Here is a 26,680-nt window from a genome sequence, read left to right as displayed (position 1 = left end):
TGAAATAGATGCAATTTAATCCAAAAGGCATTCCTCGCTCCCTGTCCTGTTCCAGCCTGACCTGTCTCTTCAACTTGCTATTTCTAATTACTGAATCTCCTTCCAGCCTTGCACTTGCCTCACTGCTGTTGACGATCGCATCCCCCCCACCCACCCCCTTGTCACGCTAGCAAATCTGTCTGCCAGGATATTGGTCCCCCTCCAGTTCAGGTGAAACCCGTCCCTCTTGGATAGGTCACTTCTGCCCCAGAAAAGATCCAGGAATCTGACTCCCTGCGCCCTGCACCAATTCTTTAGCCACGCATTTATCTGCCATATCCTCCTGTTCTTTCCCTCACTAACACTAGAAGTAATCTGGAGATTACCACGGTCGAGGTCCTGGTTTTTAACATTTTTCCTAGCTCTCTATAATCACTCCACAGGACCTCACCCCTATTTCTACCTATGTCATTTGTGCCAACATGTACAATGACTTCTGGCTGCTCACCCTCTCCCTTGAGAACGTTCTGCAGCCGCTCCGAGACATCCTGGACCCTGGAACCTGGGAAGCAACACACCATCCTGGATTCCCATTTGCAGCCACAGAATCTCCTGTCTGTCCCCCTAACTATCGAATCTCCTATCACTAAGGTCCTGTTTACCTTTACCCTTTCCCACTGTGCCCCAGAGCCAGTCACAGTGCCACTGACCTGGCTACCGGTGCTTTCCCCCAAACAGTATCCAAGATGGTATACTTGTTTTCAAGGGGAATGGCCACAGGGGATTCCTGCACCTTAGGTGTGACCAGCTCGCTAAAACTCTTATCTATGATGTGCTCAGCATCTCGGATGATCCTGAGTGCATCCAGTTCCAGCTCCCTAACACAGTCTCCCAGGAGCTGCACTGGGTGCACTTCCCACAGGGGTAGTCATCAGCAACGATGGAAGTCTCCCTAAGCTCCCACATCCTGCAGGAGGAACATGCCACTGACCTAATTGCCATCTGAAATGCTCTAAGACTAAAGAGGAAAGTTAAAAGGACTTTACCCGAGTTTACTGGTACTTCATGCTGAGCCGCTGCTAACAAAAGCCTCTCAAGCCAATGCCTTACTTCTCACTCTGCCACCAACAAATTTTCAATAGCACATCTGTCTCCCCTTTTTTTTGGTTAGAGGGAGGAGGAAGGAAAACATGTTTCGCACTTAAGTGCTCCTTGACAGCAAGCCTACGATAATCCGTTCCTCAGTGCAGGTGACTGTTTCCAGGCTGTGATGTGTGCGCCAAAGTGATGCCTCTCCCTCTCAGTCGCCCTCTGCTGGACCTTCTCCTGGAAGGAGGCCTGGCCTCTGTCGACTTTACAAAGAAACAACCAAAGTGGATATCCTCCATTTTTCAACCCTGCAATGTTGCTTTAATAGTCTTATTACTGTGGAAAAGACATGATCAGAGAGAATACAAACATGCAAACAAGGAGCAGAGTTCACCAAGGCTCCTTAGACAGCACTTTCCAAACCCACGACCACTTCCATCTAGAAGGAGAACAGCAACAGATACATGGGAACACCAGCACTTTCAAGATTCCCTCCAAGCCACTCATCATCCTGACTTGGAAATATATTGCCAGTCCCTCAGTGTCACTGGGTCAAAATCCTAGAATGCCAATTGAGAGCGTACTGATGCTAAATGGGACGTAGCAGTTCAAGAAGACAGCTCACCATCACCTTCTCAAGGACAATTAGGAATGGAAAATAAATGCTGGTCCAGTCAACAACATACACCTTCTCACGCACAAGTGAAAAAAGTAGCCTTTCAAGCCTTCTCTACCACTCAATGAGATCATGATCTATTTGTGTTCTGAATTCTACATTGCCATCTATTTCTCAACCCTTAGATTCCCTTGCCTAATCCAAATCTATCTACTTCTGATTGAAAAGTAGTCAAAAACCCCACCTCCAATGCCTTCTGAGGCAGAGTGTTCAAAATCCCCAGAGAAAAACATTCCTTCATCTCTATCCTCAAAGGGTGATATCTAATTTTAAAACAGTGCCCCCTAGTTTTGGACTCACCCATAACAGTTAACATCTTTTCCATGCCCAGCTTGTCAAGACCATTTGTGAGCATCTTATAAATTTCAATCTAATCTTATCCTTGGTCTTCTGTACTCTGGTGATAACAAGTCCAGCCTATCCAATTTTTCTTCATAAAGCAACCCACTCAGTCCAGGTATCACTCTAGATCTCGTCAAGAGATGAGCCTGGAGATGAGCTGTCTACTTCCAGAAAGTTCTGGACAAAGACAATTGTGTTAAATGGGCGCTAGTGCTTTTACAGTTGTCTCATCACAACAATGACAATATCTAGTGGGAGGAGGTAAAGCTACACTGTTACACTTCCCATAAGACCTTCCAATTAGCTCACTGAGATGGGCCATTAGCTCTTGAAATACCTATTCTTGTCAAATGATCTACATCAGAACTGGTTGAATTGCTTAAAAGCACAATTCTGAGATTCTAGGTCAATTGCTGTTTGACCTCCAGTGGAAGATTAGGCCTGCTGAGTGAGTTAGGAGCCTGGATCAGACTCTCCATTCTTGGCTCCAGGTTGCTAGCTGCAATGAAGCCTACGGTTTGCCTGAAAGCAGGAACACTGCTGGGCCCAGCTCACAAGGGAAACTATTACTGGACACTGACATCCAGGAAGTTGTAACTCGCATTAACTGTTCTGGATATACAAAAATCCATCTCCTATACTGTCCAGTCTTCCTTAATTTCCCAAATGCTTGCGTCTGGATAGAATAATAAAGTAATTCCCTTGCAGTTTTGAATGCTGTTCTATTAAACCCTACCTTTGATTTCAATAAAGAGTGGGAGATAAAAAAGGAAAAGGGTTCAATTAAACAATATCTCAATATCTCAGGCTTAAAAGGAGAAAAGTGTTTGTAAAAAGTGAAATACACATCCATTACCCTCTTCATCCGTGTCCATTGAAATAAAAACCATTATGGTCACAGAAACAATTCCAAAAGGAAGGAGTGTTCCAGCTAATTAAGAAATAACTGGATCATTTTAACAACATAAACTTCATCTGGATAAGTAAATTAAACCTTCCTCAGAAGCAGCGTAGGTGCCAAGGTGATGAAATACTTTTAAACTTCACCTGCATTTGGCCATGGCTTTGTCTTCTCCATTGTGGTAAACAGTGTGTCTGAGATATCAGAGAAAAGATCATCTAAATCACAGAGAACTGGATTCACCTCCTCCATCGATACTGAATCCTCGAGATCTTCACTTGACCATTTCTGCACATTCTTTGTGATGATATCCTGCTAAAAAATACACAAATCAACAGCTTGTGAGTTGACACTTTCAGTTCCTAAGGTTTAAAATATTATAAGTACCAGTGGTTAGGTTAGTAAAATGTACAAAAACAGATCATAATAAATATCTTGAGTATTGCTTAAAAACACATATTCTACTGAAGCTTTTTGACTTGCACTCATCAGGACAATTTGCAAGAATACCAAACCAAAGGGAAAATCTACTTCAACATTGCATGAGAGAAAAACACTGACTGGTTAGCAAGCAGACTCGAATTGAAAAAGCTGCTGCCATGGGAATGATCAATTAATGCTTATTGACTGCTAACAGCCAGGCCTTAATTGCATTTTAAATCTGGCAGCTTAACTCCAATTGGTCACAGCACTGCCCTGAGAAATGAACCATTGAATGGCTATTTCACCTAATGTCACCTATTGAAATGAAACTGGCTCAGCGTGTGTACATATTCTGGCTGTCTGCAGAGAGCAGAACTCTTTTATGTAGAGATTTCGGTGCACACATTGTGCCACTTTGCAAGCCCCATTGATGATCCAGCAAGTTATAGAGTCACAGAGTCATGCAACATGGGAACAGACACTTTGGTTCAACTCATTCATGCCAAATCACCCAAATTAAACCAGTTCCATTTGCCTGCATTTGGTCCATATCCCTGCAAACCTTTCCTATTCATGTACCTGTCTAAATCTCTTTAAAATGTTGTCACTGTGCCTGAGTCTACCACTTCCTCTGGCAGTTTATTCAACACCTGAACCACCCTTTGTGTGAAAAATTTGCCCCTCAAATCCCTTTTAAACGTTTCCCCTGTCACCTGAAAAATATGCCCCCTAGTTTTGAACTATCCCACCCTAGGGAAAAAGATCTTTGCTATTTATCTTATAAATGCTCCTCATGATTTTATAAATGCCTATGAAGTCACCCCTAGACCTCCAATGCTCTAGGAAAAATAGTCCCAGCCCATCCAACTCAAACTCTCCAGCCCTGGCAACATCCTGATAAACCTTTTTTGAACTCCCTCCAAGTTAATAATATCCTTCCTGTAGCAGGGTGACCGGAGCTGTACACAATGCTCCAAAAGTAGCATCACCAGCATCCTGTACAGTCTCAGCATGATTCTCAACTCCTATGTTGAATGGTATGAGCAATGAAGGCAAGCATACTAAATGCCTTCTTCACTTCCCTGTTCCTGTGACACAACTTTCAAAGAACAATGTATCTGCACCCCTAGGTCTCTCTGTTCTACAACACTACCCAGGGCCCTATCAATAACTGCACAAGTCATGTCATTGTTTGTTGTACCAAAATGCAATACCTTGCATTTATCCAAATTAAACTCCATCTGCCACTCCTCAGCCCATTGCCCAAGTAATCAAGATCCCTTTGTAATCCTGGATAACCTTCCTCACCATCGACTATACCATCAATTTTGGTGTCTTTTGCAAACTTACTAACCATGCCTCTTAAATTCTCAACAAAATCATTTATATAAATGACATGCAAAAGTGGACCCAGCACCCATCCCTTCAGAACACCACTAGTCACAGGCCTTCAGTATGAAAAAACCCCTCCATCACCACCCTCTGTCTTAACTTTGAATCCAAGTGCCAAGCCCTCCCTAAATCCCATGTGATCTAACTTTACTGATTAATTTACCAAATGCAACCTTGTCAAAGGCTTTACTAAAGTCTGTTTAGTAAAGTATGCAATGTCTATCACTTCATCGATCTTTTTGGTTAAAACTCAAAAAACTCAAAGTTTATGAGACACGATTTCCCATGCACAAAGCTGCGCTGACTATCTCTAATCAGTCCTTGCCTCTCCAAATGCATGTCAATCCTGTCTCTCAGAATTGTATTTGTAAACAAAGCTCCATTCTTTGCAGACAAGAAAGAATATTTACACAAACTGTATTCTCCATTGGCAGTACCTCTGTCGGAAGGAGACCACATATCAACAAATCAGAGATAGCAAGAACTGCAGATGCTGGAGTCAGAGATAACACAGTATGGAGCTGGAGGAACACAGCAGGCCAGGCAGCTTCAGAGGAGCAGGAAAGTTGACGTTTCGGGTTGGGACCCTTCTTCAAAAATGGGGTAGGGGAAAGGAGCTCAGAAATAAATAGAGGAGGGGTTGGGCTTGGGAAGGTAGATGGGGATGGGATGTTAATAGGTGAGTGCACATAGGGAGTGGTGGGGATTGGTCAGTGGGATGGGTGGGGCAGATGATATACAGGTTGTGTCAGGTCAAGGAGGTGGGGATGAGAGGGAGGGTTAGACATAGGATGAGACCGGGGGTGGGGAGATTTTAGAACTGGTGAATTCCATGTTTAGGCCATCAGGCTGTAGGCTCCTGAAGCAGATATGAGGTGTTGCTCCTCCAGTTTGCAGGTGACGTCACTGTGACACTGGAGGAGGCCCAGGATGGACATGTCACCCAGAGGTGAAATGGTTCGTGACCAGAAGGTGTTGTTGTTTGTCAAGTACAGAGCGCAGATGCTCTACGAAACGGTCTCTGATTCTCCGTTTGGTCTCACTGTTGTAGAGAAGGCCACATCAGTGAGGAACTGATACACTAGACCAAGTTGACGGATGTGCAGGTGAACTCCTGTCTGATATGAAAGGTTTGGTTTTGGGCCTTGCATGCAGGTGAGGGGGGAGGTGTAGGGGCAGTTAAGGCACTTCCTGTGGTTGCAGAGAAAGGTGCTGGGTGTGGTGGGGTTAGGGGGGAGTGTGGAGCGGATGAGGGAGTCGCGGAGAGAACAGTCCCTACAAAAGGCAGTTGGGGTGGGGAAGGAAGTCTCTCTTTGGTTGTCGGGTCAGATTGTAGGTGGCGGAAGTAGCGGAGAATGATATGCTGGATATGGAGGTTTGGGGGGTGATATGTGAGGACAAGGGGGTTTCTGTCTTTATTTTTGTTGGGGGAAGGGGGTTTGAGGGCAGAAGTGCAGAAAATGCAAGAGATGTGGTTGAGGGCATTTTTGATCACCAGAGAGAGGGGGAAACATTTGTAGTCTTTGAAATAGGAGGACATCTGGGATGTCTGGGAGTGGAACGCTCCATCTTGGGAGCGGACACGACGGAGGCAGAGGAATTGAGAGTAGGGGATCACATTCTTGCTGGAAGGTGGGTGAGAGGAGGTGTAGTCCAGGTAGCTGTGGGAGTCAGTGTGCTTGAAATAGATGTCAGTTTCGAACCGCCTTGCACTCCCTATCTGCACTTACCTATCACCAATCCCACCTACCTTACCCAGCCCCACCCTTTGTCTCTCTATTTATTTCCAAGCTCCTTTCCCCCTCCCCATTTCTGAAGGGTCCTGACCCAAAATGTCAACTTTCCTTCGCAATAAATCAGAGATGTTCCTTCACACAGTACAGAAATTGGTTTCCCCCTTGAATTGGTATTCTTGTGAAATGTCCTGACTAAAATAAGATGAAAACCTTTGACAAAATGTGTCACATTTCATCAATAACCAAGTACCTAGTCATTCTTTTTAACAGCACATATCGAAAATATATAGAAAAAAGTACATAAATAAATGTAAAGATAAACAGTAAGCATTTATAGATATATACAAAGGCAAAGAATCAACAAATTGAACATTGGTCCTGTGTAAAACAAGTCTGAGGAATTAATAAAGCAAAATACGGAGAAATAAGGATATAAATTGAATTGGTATTTTGCATTGGTCTTCACAAGCAACATCCCAGAAGGAGCCACAATTCAAAAAATGGGAGGAAGGGAAGTGATACTGAGTGAAATGTTGGAGCTGTAGGCTTACAGGTTCCCAGGTCTTGATGGACTTTTTCATACGGTCTTACAAGAAATGAGACAGTTGATGCATTGGTTCTAATTTTTCCAAATTTCCCTTGATTCAGAGAAGATTCCATTAAATTGGAGGATAGTGACTATAACTACTTCCTTCAAAAAGGGAAGGTGACTGATAGCAGGAATATCTGTCATAGAGAAAGCATTAGAAGCTATTAATAAACATGTTATGGCAGAGCCTTCAGGCAGAATCAATGTGATTTGTGAAAGGGAAATCATATTCAATCAGTTTATTGCAGTTCTTTGAAAAAATAAAATATGCTCCGGACAAAGGGGAACCAGGGAACCATGATGTAACAAGTGGTATGCCAGAGAAATCAGTGCTGGAGCTTCAATTCCTTACAATTTATATAAATGCTTTGAATACAGTGACTGAAGGTACAGTTGATAAATTTGATTTGATTTGATTTATTATTGTCACATATACTGAGATACAGTGAAAAGTATTATCACAAATCTGTAGTTTCTTGCAGTCTTGGGCAGAGCAGTTGCCATACCACACAGTGATGCATCTGGATAGGATGCTTTCTGTGGTGCATCTATAAAAATTGGTCAGAGCCGTTGTGAACATGCCAAATTTCCTTAGCTTCTGAGGAAGTGGAGATGTTGGTGTGCTTTCTGACTGTAGTGACAACATTTATGGACCAAGACAGATCGTTCGTGACATTTATTCCTAGGAACTTGAAGCTCTTGGCAATTTTGACCTCAGCACCATTGATAGAGAGGGGTGTGTCCTCCACTCCACTTGCTGAAGTCGATGACCAGCTCCTTCATTGTGCTGGCATTGAGGGAGACATTATTGTCTTTACACTATGCCACCAAACTCTGTATCTCCTTCCTGTAATCTGTCTTATTATTGTTTGAGATTCGAGCCGCTTACGGTGGGGTCATCAGCAAATTCGTAAACGGAGTTAGAGCTGAATTTGGCCACACAGTTGTGAGTGTATAAGGAGTAAAGTAAGGGGCTGAGTACGCAGCCTTGCGATGTTGAGGATTATTGTTGTTGCTTGCCCTCACTGATTGAGGTCTGCAGCTCAGGAAGTCGAGGATCCCATTGTAGAGGGGGAGCAGAGTCCTAGATCTTGGAGTTTGGAGTTGTGTTTGGTTGGAATTATGGTGTTGAAGGCGGAGCTAAAGTCAATAAATAGGAGTCTGACTTAGGTGCCGTTGTTATCCAGATGTTCCAGGAATGAGTGTAGGGCTACAGAAATGGTGACTGCTGTGGACCTATTGCGATGGTAGGTGAATTGAAGTGGATCAAGGCAATCTGGATCAGCAAAATCTGCTGATGATACGAACATAGGTAGGAAAGTAGGTTCTGAAGAGGACACAGGATGCTACAAAAGGCTAGGTTAAGTAAATAGATAAGGATATGGCAAATGGCATATAACATGGGGAAAATGTGGAAATTGGTTTGATTTAATTTATTGTAGTCACTCAGAGAGTGGTCAGGTCGTGGAATGCATTGCCGGAGAGGGTAGTGGAGTCGGCCTCATTAGGGGCATTTAAGCGGCTATTAGATAGGCATATGGATGATAGTATAAGTTAGGGGTGGAGGTTAGATAGACCTTAGGATTAGGGTAAAAGTTCAACACAATGTCGTGGGCCGAAGGGCCTATACTGTACTGTGCTGTACTGTTCTATGTTCTATGTTCTATGTACCTAAGTATCGTGAAAAGCTTTGTATTGTGAGCAGTACAGGCAGATCACAGCAAACAGGGACATACAGATCATAGGATGCTTAGACAGAGCGAGGTGTACAGAGTTACAGCTGCACAGGAGGTGCAGAAAGCAAGATCAATAGTATTTGAACTTAGGAGAAGTCCATTCAGCAGTCTAATAGCAACAGGGAAGAAGCTGTTCTCGAACCTGTTAGTGTGTGTGTGATCAAGCCTCTGTATCTTCTGCCTCATGGAAGAGAGTATTACTGGGGTGGGCGGGGTCTGTGATGTTGGCAGCCTTTCTGCAGCAACAAGAAGTGTAGATGGAGTCCATGGATGGGACTTTGGCCCCCGTGATGGTCTGCGCCCTGCACTCAACTTTCTGTAGTTTCTTACGATCCCATGCAGAGCAGTTACCATACCAGGCCGTTATGCACCTAGATGAAATGCTTTCTATGGTGCATCTGTAAAAGATGGTGAGGGTCCTGATGGACATACTGAATTTCCTGAGCTGTCTGAGGAAGAAGAGGTGTGCCTTCTTGACCTTTGCATCTATGTGCGAAATTCAGGACAGACTGTCGGTTATTGTCACTCTCAGGAACTTGACCCTCTCCACCTCAGCTCCATTGATGTAGATGGGGGTGTGTTCTTCTCCTTTCTCCCTGAAGTCAATGATCAGTTCTTTTGTTTTGCCGACATTGAGACAGAGATTGTTATCATTGCACCACGTCACCAAACTCTCTGTCTCCTTTCTGTGTTCTGACTCGTTGTTTGACATCTGTCCTGCAAGGTGATGTCGTCAGCGAACTTGTATATGCTGTTTGTTCAAAATTTGGCTACACTGTCGTGGGTGTGCAGGGAGTAGGGACTGAGGACGCATCCTTGGGGGTTGGGGGGGGCGGGGCTCCAGTGTTGATTGGTATCATGGAGGAGGTGCAGTTGTCTATCTTCATTGATTGCAGACTATGGGTCAGGAAGCTGAGGATCCAGTTGCAGAGGGCAGAGCTGAGACATAGGTATTGAATTTTGAGATTAGTCTGGTAGGGATTATGGTGTTGCAGGCAGAGCTGCAGTCGATGAGTAGGAGGCTGACGTAAGTGTCTTTGTTATCCAGATGTTCCAGGATGAGTGTAGGGCTAGGGAATTGCTGCCCCCTGTGGACCTGATTCGCCAGTAGGCAAACTACAGGGGATTGAGGAAAAAAATTGTCCATTTTGGCAGGAAGAGTAAAAAAGCATGTGATGTAAATGGTGAGATATTGCAAAACTCTATGATTAATTCTTTTAAAAATTCATTCACGGGATGAGGGCGTCGCTGGCCAGGCAGCATTTATTGCCCATCCCTAATTGCCCAGAAGGCAGTTAAAAGTCAACCACATTGCTGTGGGTCTGGAGTCACATGTAGGCCAGACCAGGTAAGGATAGCAGTTTCCTTCCCTAACGGACATTAGTGAACCAGATGGGTTTCTCCAACAATCAACAACGGATTCACGGTCATCATTAGACTCTTCATTCCAGATATTTATTGAATTCAAATTCTACCATCTGTCATGGCGGGATTCGAACCCGGGTCCCCAGAATGTTATCTGGGTCACTGGATTAACAGTCCAGCGATAATACCATGAGGCCATCATCTCCCACTAGGGAGCACAGGGATCTACGTGCATGCCCTCGTGCATGAATCACATAAGGTTTGTATGTAGATACAGCCAATAATTAGGAAAGTTAAGTGAGGGAACTGAATATAAAAGTAGGGAGGTTTTACATCTGCTATACAGGGCACGAGCCCAACCTCATCAGAATACTATGCACAATATTGGTCACCCTACATGAGGAAGGATGCAAATATATTGAAGAAGTCCAGAGAAGGTTTACCAGACTGACAACTGTAATCAGAGGGCTGTCGAATGAGCAAAGGTTGGAAAGGCTAGGTTTGAATCTGCTGGAATTCAGAAAAGTGACAGGGTATTTGACTGATACACAAGAGCCTAAGGAGTCTTGACAGGTGGATGTGGAGAGACTGTTTTCCCTTACGGGAGATTCCAAAACTAAGGGTCACTGTTTGAACATTAGAGGTCACCCATTTAAAACAGAGATTAGATTATTTTTTTTTGTCAGAGGGTGAGTCTTTAGAATGCGTTTGCTAAAAGATGGTGGAAGCAGATGCTGGGGAGACCTCATGATATTAATCACTGGACTGTTAATTCAGAGACCCAGGTAATGTTCTGAGGACCTGGGTTCGAATCCTGACTCTTAATACCAGATTTATGTTTTGAATTCCAAGTCTAACTCATGACCATGAATCCATTGCCAATTGTTGGAAAAACCTCCGACTCATTTTTAGGGAAGGAAACTACCATCCTTACCTGGTCTGGCTACATATGACTCCAGACTCCCAGTAATGTGGCTGACTTTTAACAGCCCTCTGGGCAATTCAGGATGGCAATAAATGCTGGCCTAGCCAGCAACACCCTCATCCCGTGAATGAATTAAAAAAAGCAGAGGTTTTGAATATTTAGATAGATTCTTGTCAATAAAGGGGTGAAAGGTTATCAGGAATAGGCAGGTATGTGGATTTGGGGACACCGTCAGATCAGCCATGATTTTATTGAATGGCAGAATGGACTAAATGGGCCATTCCTGTTCCTTATTCATATGATCATATACGGTGTTTTTCTTAAATTTGATCCCCTGCCTTAATGGTAATGGGTTGAGTGGGAGATATGCTGGGCCATGAGGTTACAGATGGTGCTGGAGTTCATTCTGCTGCTGTTGATGACCCACAGCGCCTCATGGATGTCCAGTCTTGAGGTGCTGCATCTGTTTGAAGTCTGTCCCATTTAGCACGGTGATAGTGCCACACAACGTGATGGAGGGTACTCTCAAGTGTGAAGGTGGGACTTTGTCTCCATAAAGACTGTCACTCTTGCCAATACTGTTAATGGGCAGACACATCTGCAGCTGGCAGATTGGTAAGGATGAGGTCAAGTATATTTTTCCCTCTGTTGGTTCCCTCACCACCTACTGCAGACCCAGTCTAGCAGCTATGTCCATTATGGCCTGACCAGCTCGATCACTAGTACTGCTGCCGAGCCACTCTTGGTGGTGGACATTAAAATCCCCCACCCAGAGGACATTTTGCACCCGGCCTCTTCAGTGCTGCCTCCAAGTGTTGTTGAACATGGAGGAGTACTGATTCATCGGCCAAGGGAGGACAGTACATGATAATCAGCAGGAGGTTCTCTTGCCCATGTTCAAATTGAAGCCATGAGACTTCATGGAATCTGAAGTCAATGTTGAAGATTGCCAGGGCAACTCCCTAATTCCAAGATGGAGGCAGTGGAATAGCAGTGTTTGTGCCCGGGTCTTAAGCGTGCAGCTTGTCCGTTCAACCAGCCACTTTCCACACAGCACCCCCACCACCCCACTGCCACCTCCCCATCATTTTTCTGTCTTTTTCTTTTACTTTTGGTCCATTTTTGCTTCCCTTTTACAGTGGCATCGGTCCCCTTCCCGGAGTCTTGGCAATGCTGGGAGTGGTTCCATCCTGGGAGGTTGGCAGCAGCTGCTTCAATGTAGTGGGCTCGGCGTCAGGTTTGAGCCCAGTTCGGGGCCTGGCAGCTTCAGCGGTTAGCTGCGGAGATCGGATCAGCATGGGCTTATGGCAGCGACAACATCAGTGGGCACAGGATGGCACTGAAGAATGGCAACATGGTTCCGATGGTGATGGCACAGCTCCAGGGCATGGATTGAGGATGGACTTTGTGGCTTTGTTTCTCTGGAGGTGAGGACTCATTGTGGAGCGGAGGGGCGAGTGATCTGGTCACTTCCTTTTCTTTTGGCTGTTTCATTTATTTCTGCTTCTGTTTTTAATCCTCTCTTTTGGATGCTAAGATGGTGCTGGAGACTGGCAATTCTGTACACTTTTCACTGTACTCCTGCATTCGAGTACCCGTGACAACAAAACGTAAATCTACGCTGTATATCACTGTGTGCTGCCACCACTGCTGGGTCTGTCCTGCTGGTGGGACAAGGCATTTTCGGGGATGGCAATGGTGGTGTCTGGGATATTGCCTGTCAGATGTGATTCCTTGAGTATGACTTATATCAGGCTGTTGCTTGACGAGTCTGTGAGACAGCTCTCCCAACTTTGGCAGTAACCCCCAGATGTTTGAAAGGACGGCTTTGCAGGATCGACAGGGCTGAGTAAGTCATTGCCATTTCCAACACCTTGGTCAATGTCAGGTGGTCCACCCAGACCCAGTCCAGATGGTCCATTTCATTTCTTTTTTAATACTGTTTTTAAACTGGTTAATACAGTTGAGTGGCTTGCTAGGCTGTATTTGCAATGTGTAAGCAGTCTTGGACCCAATTTCTAAAGAAGGATTGCTGACCTTTAGGGGGGTCCACAGGAGGTTTACAAGAATGAACCGGGGGATGAAGTGCTTATCATATAAGGAACAGTTGAGGGCTCTGGGTCTGTAACCGATGGAGTTTAGAAGGATGAGCGGGGATCTGATTGAAACTTACAGAATACTGAGAGACCTGGATGTGGACAAGATGTTTGCACTCGTAGGAGAGACAAGGACATGAGTGTACAGTGTCAGAATGAAATAACGACCCTTCAAAACTGAGATGAGGATGAGTTTCTTCAGCCAGAGACTGGTGAATCTGTGGAGCCCATCACTACAGAGCCCTGTGGAGGCCAAGTCATTAAGTGTATCAAGACAGAGATAGATAGGTTCTTGATTGGTAAAAAGGGATGAAGGGTTATGTAAGAAGGCAGGAGAATGGGGTTGAGAAAATATCAGCCATGATTGAATAGTGGAGCAGAACTGATGGGCTGAATGGCCTAATTCTGCCCCTACATTTTATGGTCTTATGGTCTCTGACCTTCCCATTCTATGAGCCTCAAGTTTGTCATCCCTCTTAACTGGTATTTCACATCAGAATTTAATATAGACAACATCCATTTCATTCCCTTCATTAACTCTCTGTTAAATCAAGAAAATTCAATTAGTTGTGCACAATCTACCTTTTGCAAAATTGTGCCGACTCCTCCTTAAATTCTCTGTCTCGTGGTGATCCTGCACTTAAACCAAAATAGAAAATATCCTACCTTTACCAGGCTAGACAGGCCATCATCACTGTTCTTGGGTAACTGTTGAATAAATAGAAGATTTTTAGCAAAGAGAGGCAATTAATAACATTGAAAATAAATTTTACTTTGCTAAGAGCCAAATCAGGCCAAATGTTCTGCAAACATGTGTCCACTGGTTTCTGTGATATTTCTAACTACATGCAACACTAATCCAGTCCCCAAACCAGCATGAGCAGATTATTAATGAGATTCAGCTCTGTCACTAGTGGCTCAAAATCTTCTCAAGCAGCTTTGGACAGTGAACCATTGGCACTCCAACCCCGTCAAGATTCCAATCTTCACAAACAGCTCTATCAGAGACTGTTGGACAAAATGTGATTATAGCTACCTGCCACAACACAGCCATGATCTTGTCAGCCCTTTGGAGAGGGCCAAGGTGTTGGTTTGGAAGTCTGATGTGTTCCCATCACCAGGGGATATTCCCAATGGCTGGAACAACAGCAGTGTAATAGGTGCAGACCGGGGGCAACAGCCAATTACACAAATTAATTGGGAACAAAAACAGAAGTTGCTGGAAAATCTCAGCAGGTCTGGCAGCATCTGTGAAGAAAAAAAAAAATCAAAGTAAACGTTTCGGGGCCGGTGACCCTTTCTCAGAACTGGACCAGAAACGTTAACTCTGATTTTTTCTTCACAGTTGCTACCAGACCTGCTGAGATTTTCCAGCAACTTCTGTTTTCATCCCTGATTTACAGCATCCGCAGTTCTTTCGGTTTTTACACAAATTAATTGACTTACAGATGGCCATTTTACCAAGCCACCAGCATTTTGCCAGAATTAGAATGGCTGCCTGTGATATAGTTGGAGTTCATGAACTGCATGAGGCTCCCAGCAGCTCCCCTGCTATTCTTCAATCCATAGAGACTCCTCGGCCCAAGGATTAACTCACCACACAGTAAATGGCCAGCCCAATGGCCCCATTGCCACTGCTGGAGTTCACATCTCTGATCAGTAGGCCCTGCTTATCGGGCAAATCAATTTCTGTCAAGAAGGAGGCCTCCTCTTGTTTCCCTTGCAGTCCTAACAGTGGCCAACTGTCTAGGTGGTGTTGTTGAGGCTGCAGAGCTAACAGCCCCCTGAACAGGCTCACAACGTGGAGAGACAGCTAATGTTCTTAACTGGATAGTGCCCAATAGTTGGACACTGCCAGTAAGATTACTATCATGGTCCCACTGTCCATTGGTGCACTTGATCCTGGTGATAGGGCTCAGCCGTGCCAGTAAAATCTCAGCATACAAAGATGGAAGCAGACACAATGAAGCAAACAATTCTATACTCACTCGTTTTTTAAAGTAGATCCTCCATTTATGATATTCTTTAATTACAACCTCAATCCGCCTTTTCCAGTAGTTTCCCTCCAACACAATTGCCTGTAATAAGAAGAAACAAAACTTTTCAAACTACAGAAAGCATTAAACCCAAAATGCAAGGGAATGGGTGGGGTAGACAGGAGGATGGTAGGGTAAAAACAAAAATCACAGCAAAAAAAAGGGGCAAGAGTTTACAAGTTGTCCAAAGTTAGAGAAAAACCCCAATACTAATCAGTGTTAGCACCCAGAGGTAACGCTCAGAAATCCTTTAAGTGCCAGTGTTAGCATCTAGAGATGGTGCACTGAGATTCAGTGACAGTGCCCAGAGATAACGCTCAGAGATCCACTGACAGGGTACAGAGACCCCATAATAATGCAAAGTAACAACACACAGTAAACCAGAGACTGGATTCAGAAACCCAACAATGCAAGAACTTCAGAACAGAAAATAGGACCAGGAGCAAATCATAGAATCCCTACAGTGTGGAAACAGGCCCTTCGGCCCAACAAGTCCACACTGAACCTATCAGCATCCCATCCAGACCCATCCCCCCATAACCCACCTAAACTACACATCCCTGAACACTATGGGCAATTTAGCATGGCCAATTCACCTAACCTTTGGACTGTGGGAGGAAACTGGAGCACCCGGAGGAAACTCCGCACAGACAGTCACCAGAGGGTGGAATCGAACCCGGGTCCCTGGTGCTGTGAGGCAGCAATGCTAACCACTGAGTCACCATGGTGCCCCAAATCATTCAGCTCTTCAAGGCAACAATAATGGCTTCAATTTTGTAAGACTTTGATTAGGCCACATTTACAGTATTGCATTCAATTCTGGTTGCTACGTTACAGAAAGGTTGTGGATGCCTTGGAGAGGGTGCAGAAGAGGTTTACCAGATGCTGCCTGGATTAGGGGGTTATTAGCTACAAGGGGAGGCTAGAAAAACTTGTGTTGTTTTCTCTTGAACAGTGCTGGCTGAGGGGAGACTTGATTGAAGTCTATAAAATTATAAGATGCATAGATAGGGTTGACGGTCAGAATCTTTTTCTCAGAGCTGTAATGTCTAAAACTAGGGGGCATGCATTTAAGGTGAGCGGGGAAAAGTTCAAAGAAGATGTGAGGGGCAATTTGTTTACACAGAGAGTGGTAGGAGCCTGGAACGCACTGCTAGGGGTGGTGGTGGAGTTAGATATGATAAGAGGGTTTAAGGGACTTTTAGATAAGCACATGAATGTATGAGGAATGGTGAGATATGGACCAAGGGCAGGCAGCAGGGATTAGTTTCATTTGGGGTCATGTCCAGCACAACGTTGTGGGCCGAAGAGCCCGTTCCTATGATGTACTGTTCTCTGTTCTAACTTCACTGTCCCACCTGGGTTGGCATAGCCCTCGATTCCTGAGAGACCAAAAAATCTTACTATCTCAGAATGAAAACAAATGTTTAGATTTGAAAGGGGAGAATAGCAGAAGTACAGCCCAGAGACAAATGATCGGCCATGATCCTATCGAATAGTATAGCAGGCTTAAAGGGATACACAGACTACTCCTGCTCCTATTTCCTGTTTCTTTGTGATATTTTCAAACAACAGAGCCTCCAAAACATTCTGGAGTAAAGAATTCCAAAAGATGCATAACCTTTTAGTGAAGACGTTTTCTTCATCTCAGAGTTAAATGATTGATTTCATTCCCTGAAACGGCAGCTCCATGCCCCCACATGTTTTATATATCCCAGCCAGGGAAACCAACTTAGTATCTATCAGTGTAGAGTTCCACTAGTCAGCCTGAAAATGCCCTATTTATCCCGACTTTCTGATAATTGTCTGTTAATTAATCCTCTATCCAGACTAATTTATTACCTCAGCCCTGAGACCCTATTTATCTCACACAATAATTTTTGGGGCACCTCAATGAATTCCTTTTTCCTTGAATGTACTTGAATTACTCCTACTGGATCTAATTCCGCAACCCTAAGAGTTACATGCTGAAAATTTTCTAAAATTTGTCCAGTGCATTTTCCCTCTCATAAAATTATGTTGATGCTATCTGGCCATACCACGACATTCAATGTTTCCATCAAGTCTGTACCAATCAAAAATACCCATCTAACTATTTCAATCCCATTTTCCAGCATTTGGCCTATAGCCTTGTATGCCTCACGTCACAAGTACACATCTAAATACTTCTTGAATGTCATGAGAGTCTCTGCATTTACCACCCTTACAAGCAGTGGTTTCCAGATTCCTATCACCTTCAAAGGACAAACAGCAAAGAACAAGAACAGGAACAGGCCCCTCAGCCCTCCAAGCCTGCGCTGACACATTTTGCTCTTCCATACTAAAACTGTCTTCACTTACAGGATCCGTATCTCGATTCCCTTCCTATTCATGTATTTGTCCAAGTGCTTTTTGAATGTTGCTATTGTGTCTGCTTCTACCACCTCCTCTGGCAGCAATTTCCAGGCACTCACCACCATTTGTGAGAAAAACATGCCCCGCACATCTCTTTTAAACTCCCCCCAGCTATCCTGCACCTTGAACTTGTGTCCCCTAGTAATTGACCCCTCCACCCTGGGAAAAAGCCTCATACTTTCCCCTCTATCCATGCCATTCAAATTCTTATAAAGTTCTAGATGAAAAAGATTTACTTCACATTTCCTCTAAACCTTCTGCCCTTATATGCCCCTGGTCATTGACCCCCTCCATCTTCCTGTCTTCCTTACCTACAGCCCTCATAATTTTATACATCTCAATTATGTCCCCTTTGAATCTCCTCTGCGTTAAGAGCAATAACCCCAGTCTGTCTAATCTCTTGTCATAACTGAAACTCTTCAACCTAGGTATCATTCTGGTACCGTTGATCAGTGTTCACTTGCCTTGTTTGCCCTGTCTAAGTTTATCACTTCATATTTATCCAGATTATATTCCATTTGCCACTGATCAGTCCACCTAACCACCCTGTCCATATCCTCCTGTTATCTAAAGTTATCCTCCTCACCATTTACCATCCCATCAATTTTCATAGAATCCACAATCATACAGTCACAATTCATAGATAGACTCACAGAGTCATACAGCACAGAAAAGGTCCATTGAGTTCGTACCAATATAATTACCACTGAAGATGCACTAATCCCAATGTCCTGCACTTGTCCCATATCCTTGAATGTTATGGTGTCTGAAGTGGTTATCCAAATATTTTTTAAAGTTTGTAATGTTTCTGGCCTCCACTACCTTCCCAGGCAGTGCATTCCGGATTCCCACCACCTGTTGAGTGAAAACGTTTTTTCCTCAAATCCTCTCTGCATCCCTTGCACCTTACCCTAAAACTATGCCCTCTCATGACTGACCCCTCAACCAAGGGGAACAGTTTTTTCTTTCTATTTATTTGTGGGATGTGGGTGTCACTGGCAGGCCAGCATTTCTCGCCCATCCCTAGTTGCCCTTGAGAAGGTGGTGGTGAGCTGCCTTCTTGAACTGCTGCAGTCTACCTGCTGTGGGTTGACCCACAATGCCCTTAGGGAGGCAATTCCAGGATTTTGATCCAGCGACAGTGAGGGAACGGCGATATATTTCCAAGTCAGGATGGTGAATGGCTTGGAAGGGACCTTGGTGGTGGTGTTCCCATATGTCTGCTGCCCTTGTCCTTCTAGACAGAAGTGGTCATGGGTTTGGAAGGTGCTGTCTGAGGATCTTTGGTGAATTTCTGCAGTGCATCTTGTAGATAGTACACACTGCTGCTACTGAGTATCGGTGGTGGAGGGAGTGGATGCTTGTGGATGTAGTGCCAATCAAGCGGGCTGCTTTGTCCTGGATGGTGTCCAGCATCTTGGGGGTTGCTGGGGTTGCACTCATCCAGGCAAGTGGGGAGTATTCCATCACACTCCTGACTTGTGCCTTGTAGGTTGTAGACAGGCTTTGAGGAGTCAGGAGGGAGTTACTTGCTGCAGTATTCCTAGCTTCAGACCTGCTCTTGTAGCTGCTGTGTTTATGTGGTGAATCCAGTTGAGTTTTTGGTTAATGATAACCCCTAGTAGATGATAGTGGGGGATTCAGTGATGGTAACACCGCTGAATGTCAAGGGGCAGTGGTTAGATGGTCTCTTATTGGTCATGGTCATGGCCTGGCATTTGTGTGGCACGAATGTCACTTGCCATTTGTCAGCACAAGCCTGGATATTGTCCAGATCTCGTTGCATTTGAACACGGACTGCTTCAGTATCTGAGGAGTCACGAATGGTGCTGAACATTGTGCAATCTTCGGTGAACATCCCCACTTCTGACCTTATGATGGAGGGAAGGTCATTGATGAAGCAGCTGAAGATGGTTGGGTCTAAGACATTACCCTGAGGAGCTCCTGCAGGGATGTCCTGGAGCTGAGATGACTGACCTCCAACAACCACAACCATTTTCCTATGTGTCAGGTATGACTCCAACCACCGGAGTGTTTGCCCCCTGATACCCATTGATTCCAGTTTTGCTCGGGCTCCTTGATGCCACACCAGGTTGAATGCAGCCTTGAAGTCAAGGGCTGTCACTCTCACCTCACCTTTGGAAATCAGCTCCTTTTGTCCATGTTTGAACCAAGGCTGTAATGAGGTCAGGAGCTGAGTGGACCTGGCAGAACCCAAACTGGACGTCACTGAGCAGGTGCTGCTTGATAGCACTGTTACTGACACCTTCCATCACTTTACTGATGATCGAGAGTAGACCGATAGGGAAGTAATCGGCCACGTTGGATTTGTCCTGCTTTTTGCAAGTTTTCAGTATTATTGCCGGAATGTTATCAGGGCCCATTGCTTATTTAGTATCCAGTGTCTCCAACTGTTTCTTGATATCACATGAAGTGAATCGAATTGGCTGAAGACTGGTATCTGTAATGCTGGGCTCACTGGAGAAGGCCAAGATGGATCATCCACTCGGCACTTCTGGATGAAGATTGCTGCGAATGCTTCAGCCTTATCTTTTGTACTGATGTGCTCGGCCCTTCCATCATTGAGGATGGGGATATTTGTGGAGCCTCCTCCTCTGGTGAGTTGTTTAATTGTCCACCACCATTCACAACTGGATGTGGCAGGACTGCAGAGCTTAGATCTAATCCGTTGGTTGTAGGGTTGCTTAGCTCTGTCTATCACTTGCTGCTTTTGCTGTTTGGCGTGCAAGTAATCCTGTTTGGTGGCTTCACCAGGTTGATACCTCATCTTCAGGTATACCTGGTGCTGCTCCTGGCATGCCATCCTGCACTCTCCATTGAACCAGGGTTGATACTCTGGTTTGATGGCAATGGTTGAGTGGGGGATATGTTGGCCAAGAGGTTACAGATTGCGCTGGAGTATAATTCTGCTGCTGTTGATGGCCCACAGCGCCTCATGGATGCCCAGTCTTGAGTTGCTAGATCTATACGAAGTCTGTCCCATTTAGCATGGTGATAGTGCCTCACAACATGATGGAAGCTATTCTCAACGTGAAGGCGGGACTTCATCTCCGCAAGGACTGCAATAGTCACTCTTACTGATACTGTTATGAATAGATGCATCTGCAGATGGCAGAGTGGTGAGGATGAGGTCGTATGCTTTTCCCTCTTGTTGGTTCCCTCACCACCTGCCGCAGACCCAGTCTAGCGGCTATGTCCTTGAGGAACTAACCAGCTCGACCAGTAGCACTGCTGCTGAGCCACTGTTGGTGGTGGACATTGATAACCCCCACCCAGAGTACATTTTGTGTCCTTGCCATCTTCAGTGCTTTCTCCAAGTGTTGCTCAACATGGAGAAGTACTGATTCATCAGCTGAGGGAGGACGGTAGGTGGTAATCAGCAGGAGTTTTCCTTGTCCATGTTTAACCTGAAGGCATGAGACTTCATGGGGTCCAGAGTCAATGTTGGGGAGTCCCAGAGCAACTCCTTCCCGACTGTGTACCACTGTGCCACCGCCCCTGCTGCGCCTGTCCTGCTGGTGGGACAGGACATATCTAGGGATGGTGACGGTGGTGTCTCGGTCACTGCCTGTAAGGTATGATTCTGTCTATAACTATGACTATGTCAGGCTGTTGCTTAACTAGTCTGTGAGACAGCTCTCCCAATTTTGGCACTAACCCCCAGATGTCAGCGAGGAGGACTTTGCAGAGTCGACAGGGCTGTTTCTGCCATTGTCTTTTCCGGTGCCTGGGTCGATGCCAGGTAATCTGTCTGGTTTCATTTCTTTGAGACTTTGTTGCGGTTGGGACAACTGAGTAGCTTGCTAGGCTATTTCAGAGGGCAATTGAGAGTCAACCACATTGCTGCGAGTCTGGAGTCACATGTAGGCCAGACCAGGTGAGGGTGGCAGATTTCCTTCCCTGAAGGATGGGTTTTTCCGACAATCGGCAATGATTTCATGGTTATCAGTAGATTCTTAAGTCCAGACATTTTTTTTTTATTGAATTCAAATTTCACCATCTGCCGTGGTGGGATTCGAACCTGGGTCCCCAGAACATTAGCTGGGTTTTTGGATTAATGGTCTAGCAATAATACCACAAGCCATTGCCTACCCTGCTCTCTATTCACCTGTCCACCTACCTCAGTCCTATTCACCTCAATCATGTCCCCACTCAGTCTTCTCTGCTCTAAGGTAAACAAACCAAGCCTATCTGGTCTCTCCTTATAGCTCAATTTCTCCAACCCCGGCAACATCCTGGTGAACCTCCTCTGTACCCCCTCTAGTGCTATCACATCCTTCCTGTAGTGAGGTGACCAGAACTGCACACAGTACTCCAACTGTGGCCTGACTAATGCTCTGTACAATTCCAACATTACCTCCTTGCTCTTATATTCTATGCCACAACAAATGACAGCAACTGTCCCATATGCCTTCTTAACTATCCTATTCATGTGCTCTGCCAACTTCAGGGATCTGTGAATAATTACCCAAGATCCCTCTGTTCCCCTAAGCTACCCAGTGTCCTGCCATTCATTGACTCCCGTCTCATGTCTCTTTTTCCAAAGTGCATCACCTCACACTTATCGGGGTTAAATAACATCTGCCCATCTCACCAACCCATCCATATCTTCCTGTAACCCACCAACCATCTTCTTCGCTATTAACCATCCTACCAATCTTGGCGTTGTCTGCAAATTTGCTTAACATTCCCCACATTTTCAGCTATATCATCATTTATGTATATAACAAACAATAAGTGTCCTAGTACTGATCCTTGTGGTACATCACTGGACACTGGCCTCCAGTCACTGAAACAGCCTTCTACCACTATCCTTTGTGTCTATTACTAACCCAGTTTCTGATCTATCTCACCATGTTTCCCTGAATTCCATGTGCTTTAACCTTCTCAGTCTCCCATATAGGATTTTGTCAAAAGCTTTGCTAAACTCCATATAAACTACATCATCTGAACTTCCCTCATTCACAGACTTGAACTCTTTTTCAAAGAATTCCAGTAAATGTGTTAGGCATGACGTCTGGTAAAGCTATGCTGACTACCCCTAATTAACCCATGCCTTTCCAAGTGGGTATTAATTCTCTCCTTCAGAATTTTCTCCATCAGTTTCCCTACAACTGATGGGAGACTCAGGGTCTGTTATTTCCTGGTTCGCCTCTTAAAGAGTGGAACCACATTGGCCATCCTCCGATCCTCTGGCACTTACACCTGAAAGGATTTAAAAATTTGTGTCAGACCGCTGAAATTTCCTGGTTCACCTTCCCACAGCAGCCTGGAATGCAATTTATCTGGGTCAGGGGATCTGTCTATTTTTAAGGTCAACAGAGCCTCCAATGTCAATCTGTGCAAGTTTCTCACAGAGATAGTAGTAACTGCAGATGCTGGAGAATCTGAGATAACAAGGTGTAGAGCTGGATGAACACAGCAGGCCAAGCAGCATCAGAGGAGCAGGAAAGCTGATGTTTCGGGCCTAGACTCTTCAGAAAAAATGAATATTTTCTGAAGAAGGGTCTAGGCCCAAAACATCAGCTTTCTTGCTCCTCTGATGCTGCTTGGCCTGCTGTGTTCATCCAGCTCTACACCTTGTTATCCCAAGTTTCTCACAGTTCATTTTCCTGAATGCTGTACCTATGTTCTCCTTCTCCAGAGTAAAGACCAAAGAGAAGTATTCATTTAACACCCTTCTAATATCCTGTGGTTCCACACACAGATCATTCCCTTGAACCCACTCTTTCCCAAGATAACCTCTTCCCTTTAAATATACTTATGAACTATTTTAAGATTCTCCCTAATCCTGTTTGCAAGTCCTTTCTCATGTCCCCTTTTGCTCTTCTAATTGCTTTCTTAAGTTCCCTCCTGCACTTCCTGTATTTCTCTAGGGCTGCAGCTGAATTACTCCCTTAGCACTTGCTTCTCTTCTTCCTCACCCAGTTCTGAATTGTCCTACACATCCAGGGTTCTCTGAACTTCGTGCTTTTATCCCCCCTAAAGGGTACATGTTGGGGCTGTACTTTCCCCAGCTCCTTTTTGAATGCCCACCCCACCACTCTGCTGTAGGCTTACCCACAAGGAGCTGTTCCCAGTCAACTATGGCCAGATTCTCTTCATTTTAATAAAATCTGCCTTTCCCCAATCCAAAGCCATCTTTTGCACGCCATTTTTCTCCTTGTCCAGAACAAATTTGAACCGTACTGTGTGGTGCTCATTATCGCTAAAATGTTGCCCTACTACCACATTGAGCACCTGGCTTCTTTCCCCAGAACCAGATCCTGCACTGCCCCAACCCTTGTTGGGCCTTCTACATATTGAGACAAAAAACTCTCCTGGATGCATTTCAAGAAATCCAACCCTCTAAACCCTTCATACTATGACTATCCCAATTTATGTTGGAATGTTGAAATTCCATAGTGTAATTAGAACAAAGTATAAAGAAGAAATTACCTGATTATTACTCTTACACACCTCTGTGAACTGTCTACATATTTGCTCCTCTATTTCCCACTGACTCTTTGGGGGCCTATAATACACTCCCAGTAAATTGGCAGCCCCTTACCATTCCTAAGTTCTACTCACAAAGCCTGTTTTGAGGACTGTTCCGAGATATCATCTCTCCTTATCTCAGTAATTGACCCCTTAATTAATACTGCTACACCGCCACATTTTTACACCCTCCTCTGTCTCTCCTAAAGATCCTTTACCCGAGAAGGTTGAGTTGCAAGTCCAGCCCTTCCCTCAACCATGTTTCTGTGATGGCAACAGTGTCAGATTTTCAAATGTCAATCCACACCAATTTACTCAGTCTTACCTATTACACACCTAGCATTAAAGACCATCCAGCCATGCCTTACTGCCTTGACATTCAAAGTAGCTGAACTCCCTCTGACTTGCTTCCTTTGAAACAGAGGTACATTATGCTACAGCATTGATATGTGTTCCCTCCCCCAGGCAGACTAGTTTAAACTCCTCCTAACAGCACTAGGAAACCTACCTGCAAGGATGTTGGTCCCAATGTTGCTCAAGTGCAGACCATCCCACTTGTACATGTCCCACCTTCCCCAAAAATGGTCCCAGAGATTCAGGAATTTAAAACTCTCCCTCTTGCACCAACTCGAGTCACACATTCATCTGTCCAATTTTCCTATTTCTAAACTTGCTAGCACACAGCACCGGGAGTAATGCAGAGATTACAACCATTGAGGTCCTACTTTTTAAATCTATTGCCTAGTGCCCTGAATTCTTGATGCAAGACCTCATTCCTCACTTTGCCCATGTTGTTGGTACCAAGACATACTGCGACCTTTAACTCATCACTTTTCCTTTTCAGGATACCCTGCAGCCATTCAATGATGTCCCTAACCCTGGTACCAAGGAGGTAACACACCGTCCTGGAGTTACATCTTTGGCCACAGAAACACCTGTCTGCTCCATGCCTAAAGAACCCCCTATTACTATTGCTCTTCTTTTCCTCTTCTTCTCCACCCCACCCCTACGCCGTCAAGCTGCTTATGGTGTCAGACATTGGTCTCTGACTGCAGTCCTCCAAAGTACCAGCTTCCAAAATACTGGTTAGTGAGTGGGACCCTTGGGGACTCCTGTACTACCTGCCTGTTCTTTCTAGACTGTCTAGTGGTCACCTTTTCCCTGCTTTCCTCTAGTCCCTTGAGCTGCAGTGTGTCCACTTCTCTGAACGTGCTATCCACATTATTCTCAGGCTCACGGATGTGCCACAGAGTCTCCAACTGCTGTTCAAGCTCTGAAACCCAGAGCTCCAGCTTCTGCAGCTGGGAACGCTGCTTGTACAAGTGGTCACCTGGGACACTGGCAGCATCAAGGACTCCTCACATGGCAGGCTACATATTCCACACAGCCAGCCTCTCCTGACAACTCAAACTTATAGCTAACACCTTGGACTTGAATTAATAGACTTATTTATTAGACTTCCTACTCTATCACTGAGGTTATGAAAAAGTTAACTGTAACTAAGTTCCCATTGCTCTAAATCTGTAGGATACAAAAGGGTTAACCAGTAATTGTCAGGTGGCCAGTACTCAGCAATTCAGAGCCTTTCTCACTGTTTAAGACGGCACGGTGGATCAGTGGTTAACGCTGCTACGTCACAGCGCCAGGACCCGGGTTCAATGGTCTATGTGGAGTTTGCATGATCTTCCCATGTCTTCATGGGTTTCCTCTTGGTGCTCCGATTTCCTCCCATAGTCCAAAAATGTGCAGGTTAGATGGATTGGCCATGGAAAATGCAGGGTTACAGGGACAGGGTAGGGAGGCGGGTCTGGGTAGGATGCTCTTCAGAGGATTAGTGTGGACTTGATGGGCTGAATGGCCTGTTTCCACAGTGTAGGGATTCTATGATATTGAAGTTATGATGTCAACAGGAGCCACAGTAAAAATGTGTGCTGTGTTCAAAGTCTAAATCATTTATATATTCCACAAACAGATCGGACCCCAACACTGACCCCTGCAGAATCCCACTGGACACAGACTTCCAGTCACAAAAACACCTCTCAAACATCACCACCTGCTTCCTGCCACTCAACCAATCTGGATCCAATTAGCAAATTTCCTTGGATCCCATGGACTCTTACCTTTACTATCAGTGTCCCATACGGAGGACCTCATCAAAAGTCTTGCTGAAGTCCAAGTAGCCTGCAATAAAAGCATTGCTTTCATCTACACCCAGTCACCTCTTCGAAAAATTCAATCAAGTTGGTCAGATATGGCCTCCCCTTAACTGTTCTTGATTAATCACTGTCTCTCCAAATGCAGATTAATTCTGTCCCTCAAAATGGATTCCAGTTGTTTCCCCACCACTAAGGTTAGACTGACTGGCCTGTAGTTTCCATGTCTGTCCCTTGCTCCCTTCTTAAGTAATGGTACCATCCTAGCTGTCCTCCAGTCCTCTGATACCTCTTCTCTGGCCAAAGAGGAATTGAAAGCTATTGCCAATGACCTGCTAGTTCCTCCTTTG

The 26,680-nt window shown here is 44.9% G+C and overlaps 1 protein-coding gene across 1 annotated transcript in view; it reads right to left on the bottom strand.

The window, feature by feature from the left end:
- Window positions 1-26,680, bottom strand: part of LOC109918816 (carbohydrate-responsive element-binding protein-like) — a 145,281-nt gene that overhangs the window by 88,221 nt on the left and 30,380 nt on the right. Inside the window, exons 4-6 of the mRNA XM_048612398.1 lie at window positions 15,238-15,327; window positions 13,916-13,957; window positions 3,134-3,302 (exon numbers count right to left, since the gene is read on the bottom strand). Of these exons, the coding sequence (XP_048468355.1) occupies window positions 3,134-3,302; window positions 13,916-13,957; window positions 15,238-15,327 (301 nt within the window). The remainder of the gene's footprint in view (window positions 1-3,133; window positions 3,303-13,915; window positions 13,958-15,237; window positions 15,328-26,680) is intronic.

Source organism: Rhincodon typus, chromosome 26 (genome assembly GCF_021869965.1).
Source record: "Rhincodon typus isolate 14 chromosome 26, sRhiTyp1.1, whole genome shotgun sequence".
NCBI classification, from domain to species: Eukaryota; Metazoa; Chordata; class Chondrichthyes; order Orectolobiformes; family Rhincodontidae; genus Rhincodon; species Rhincodon typus.
The sequence above is the reverse complement of the archived record's forward strand: the minus strand, read 5'-3'. Positions and strand labels throughout refer to the sequence as shown.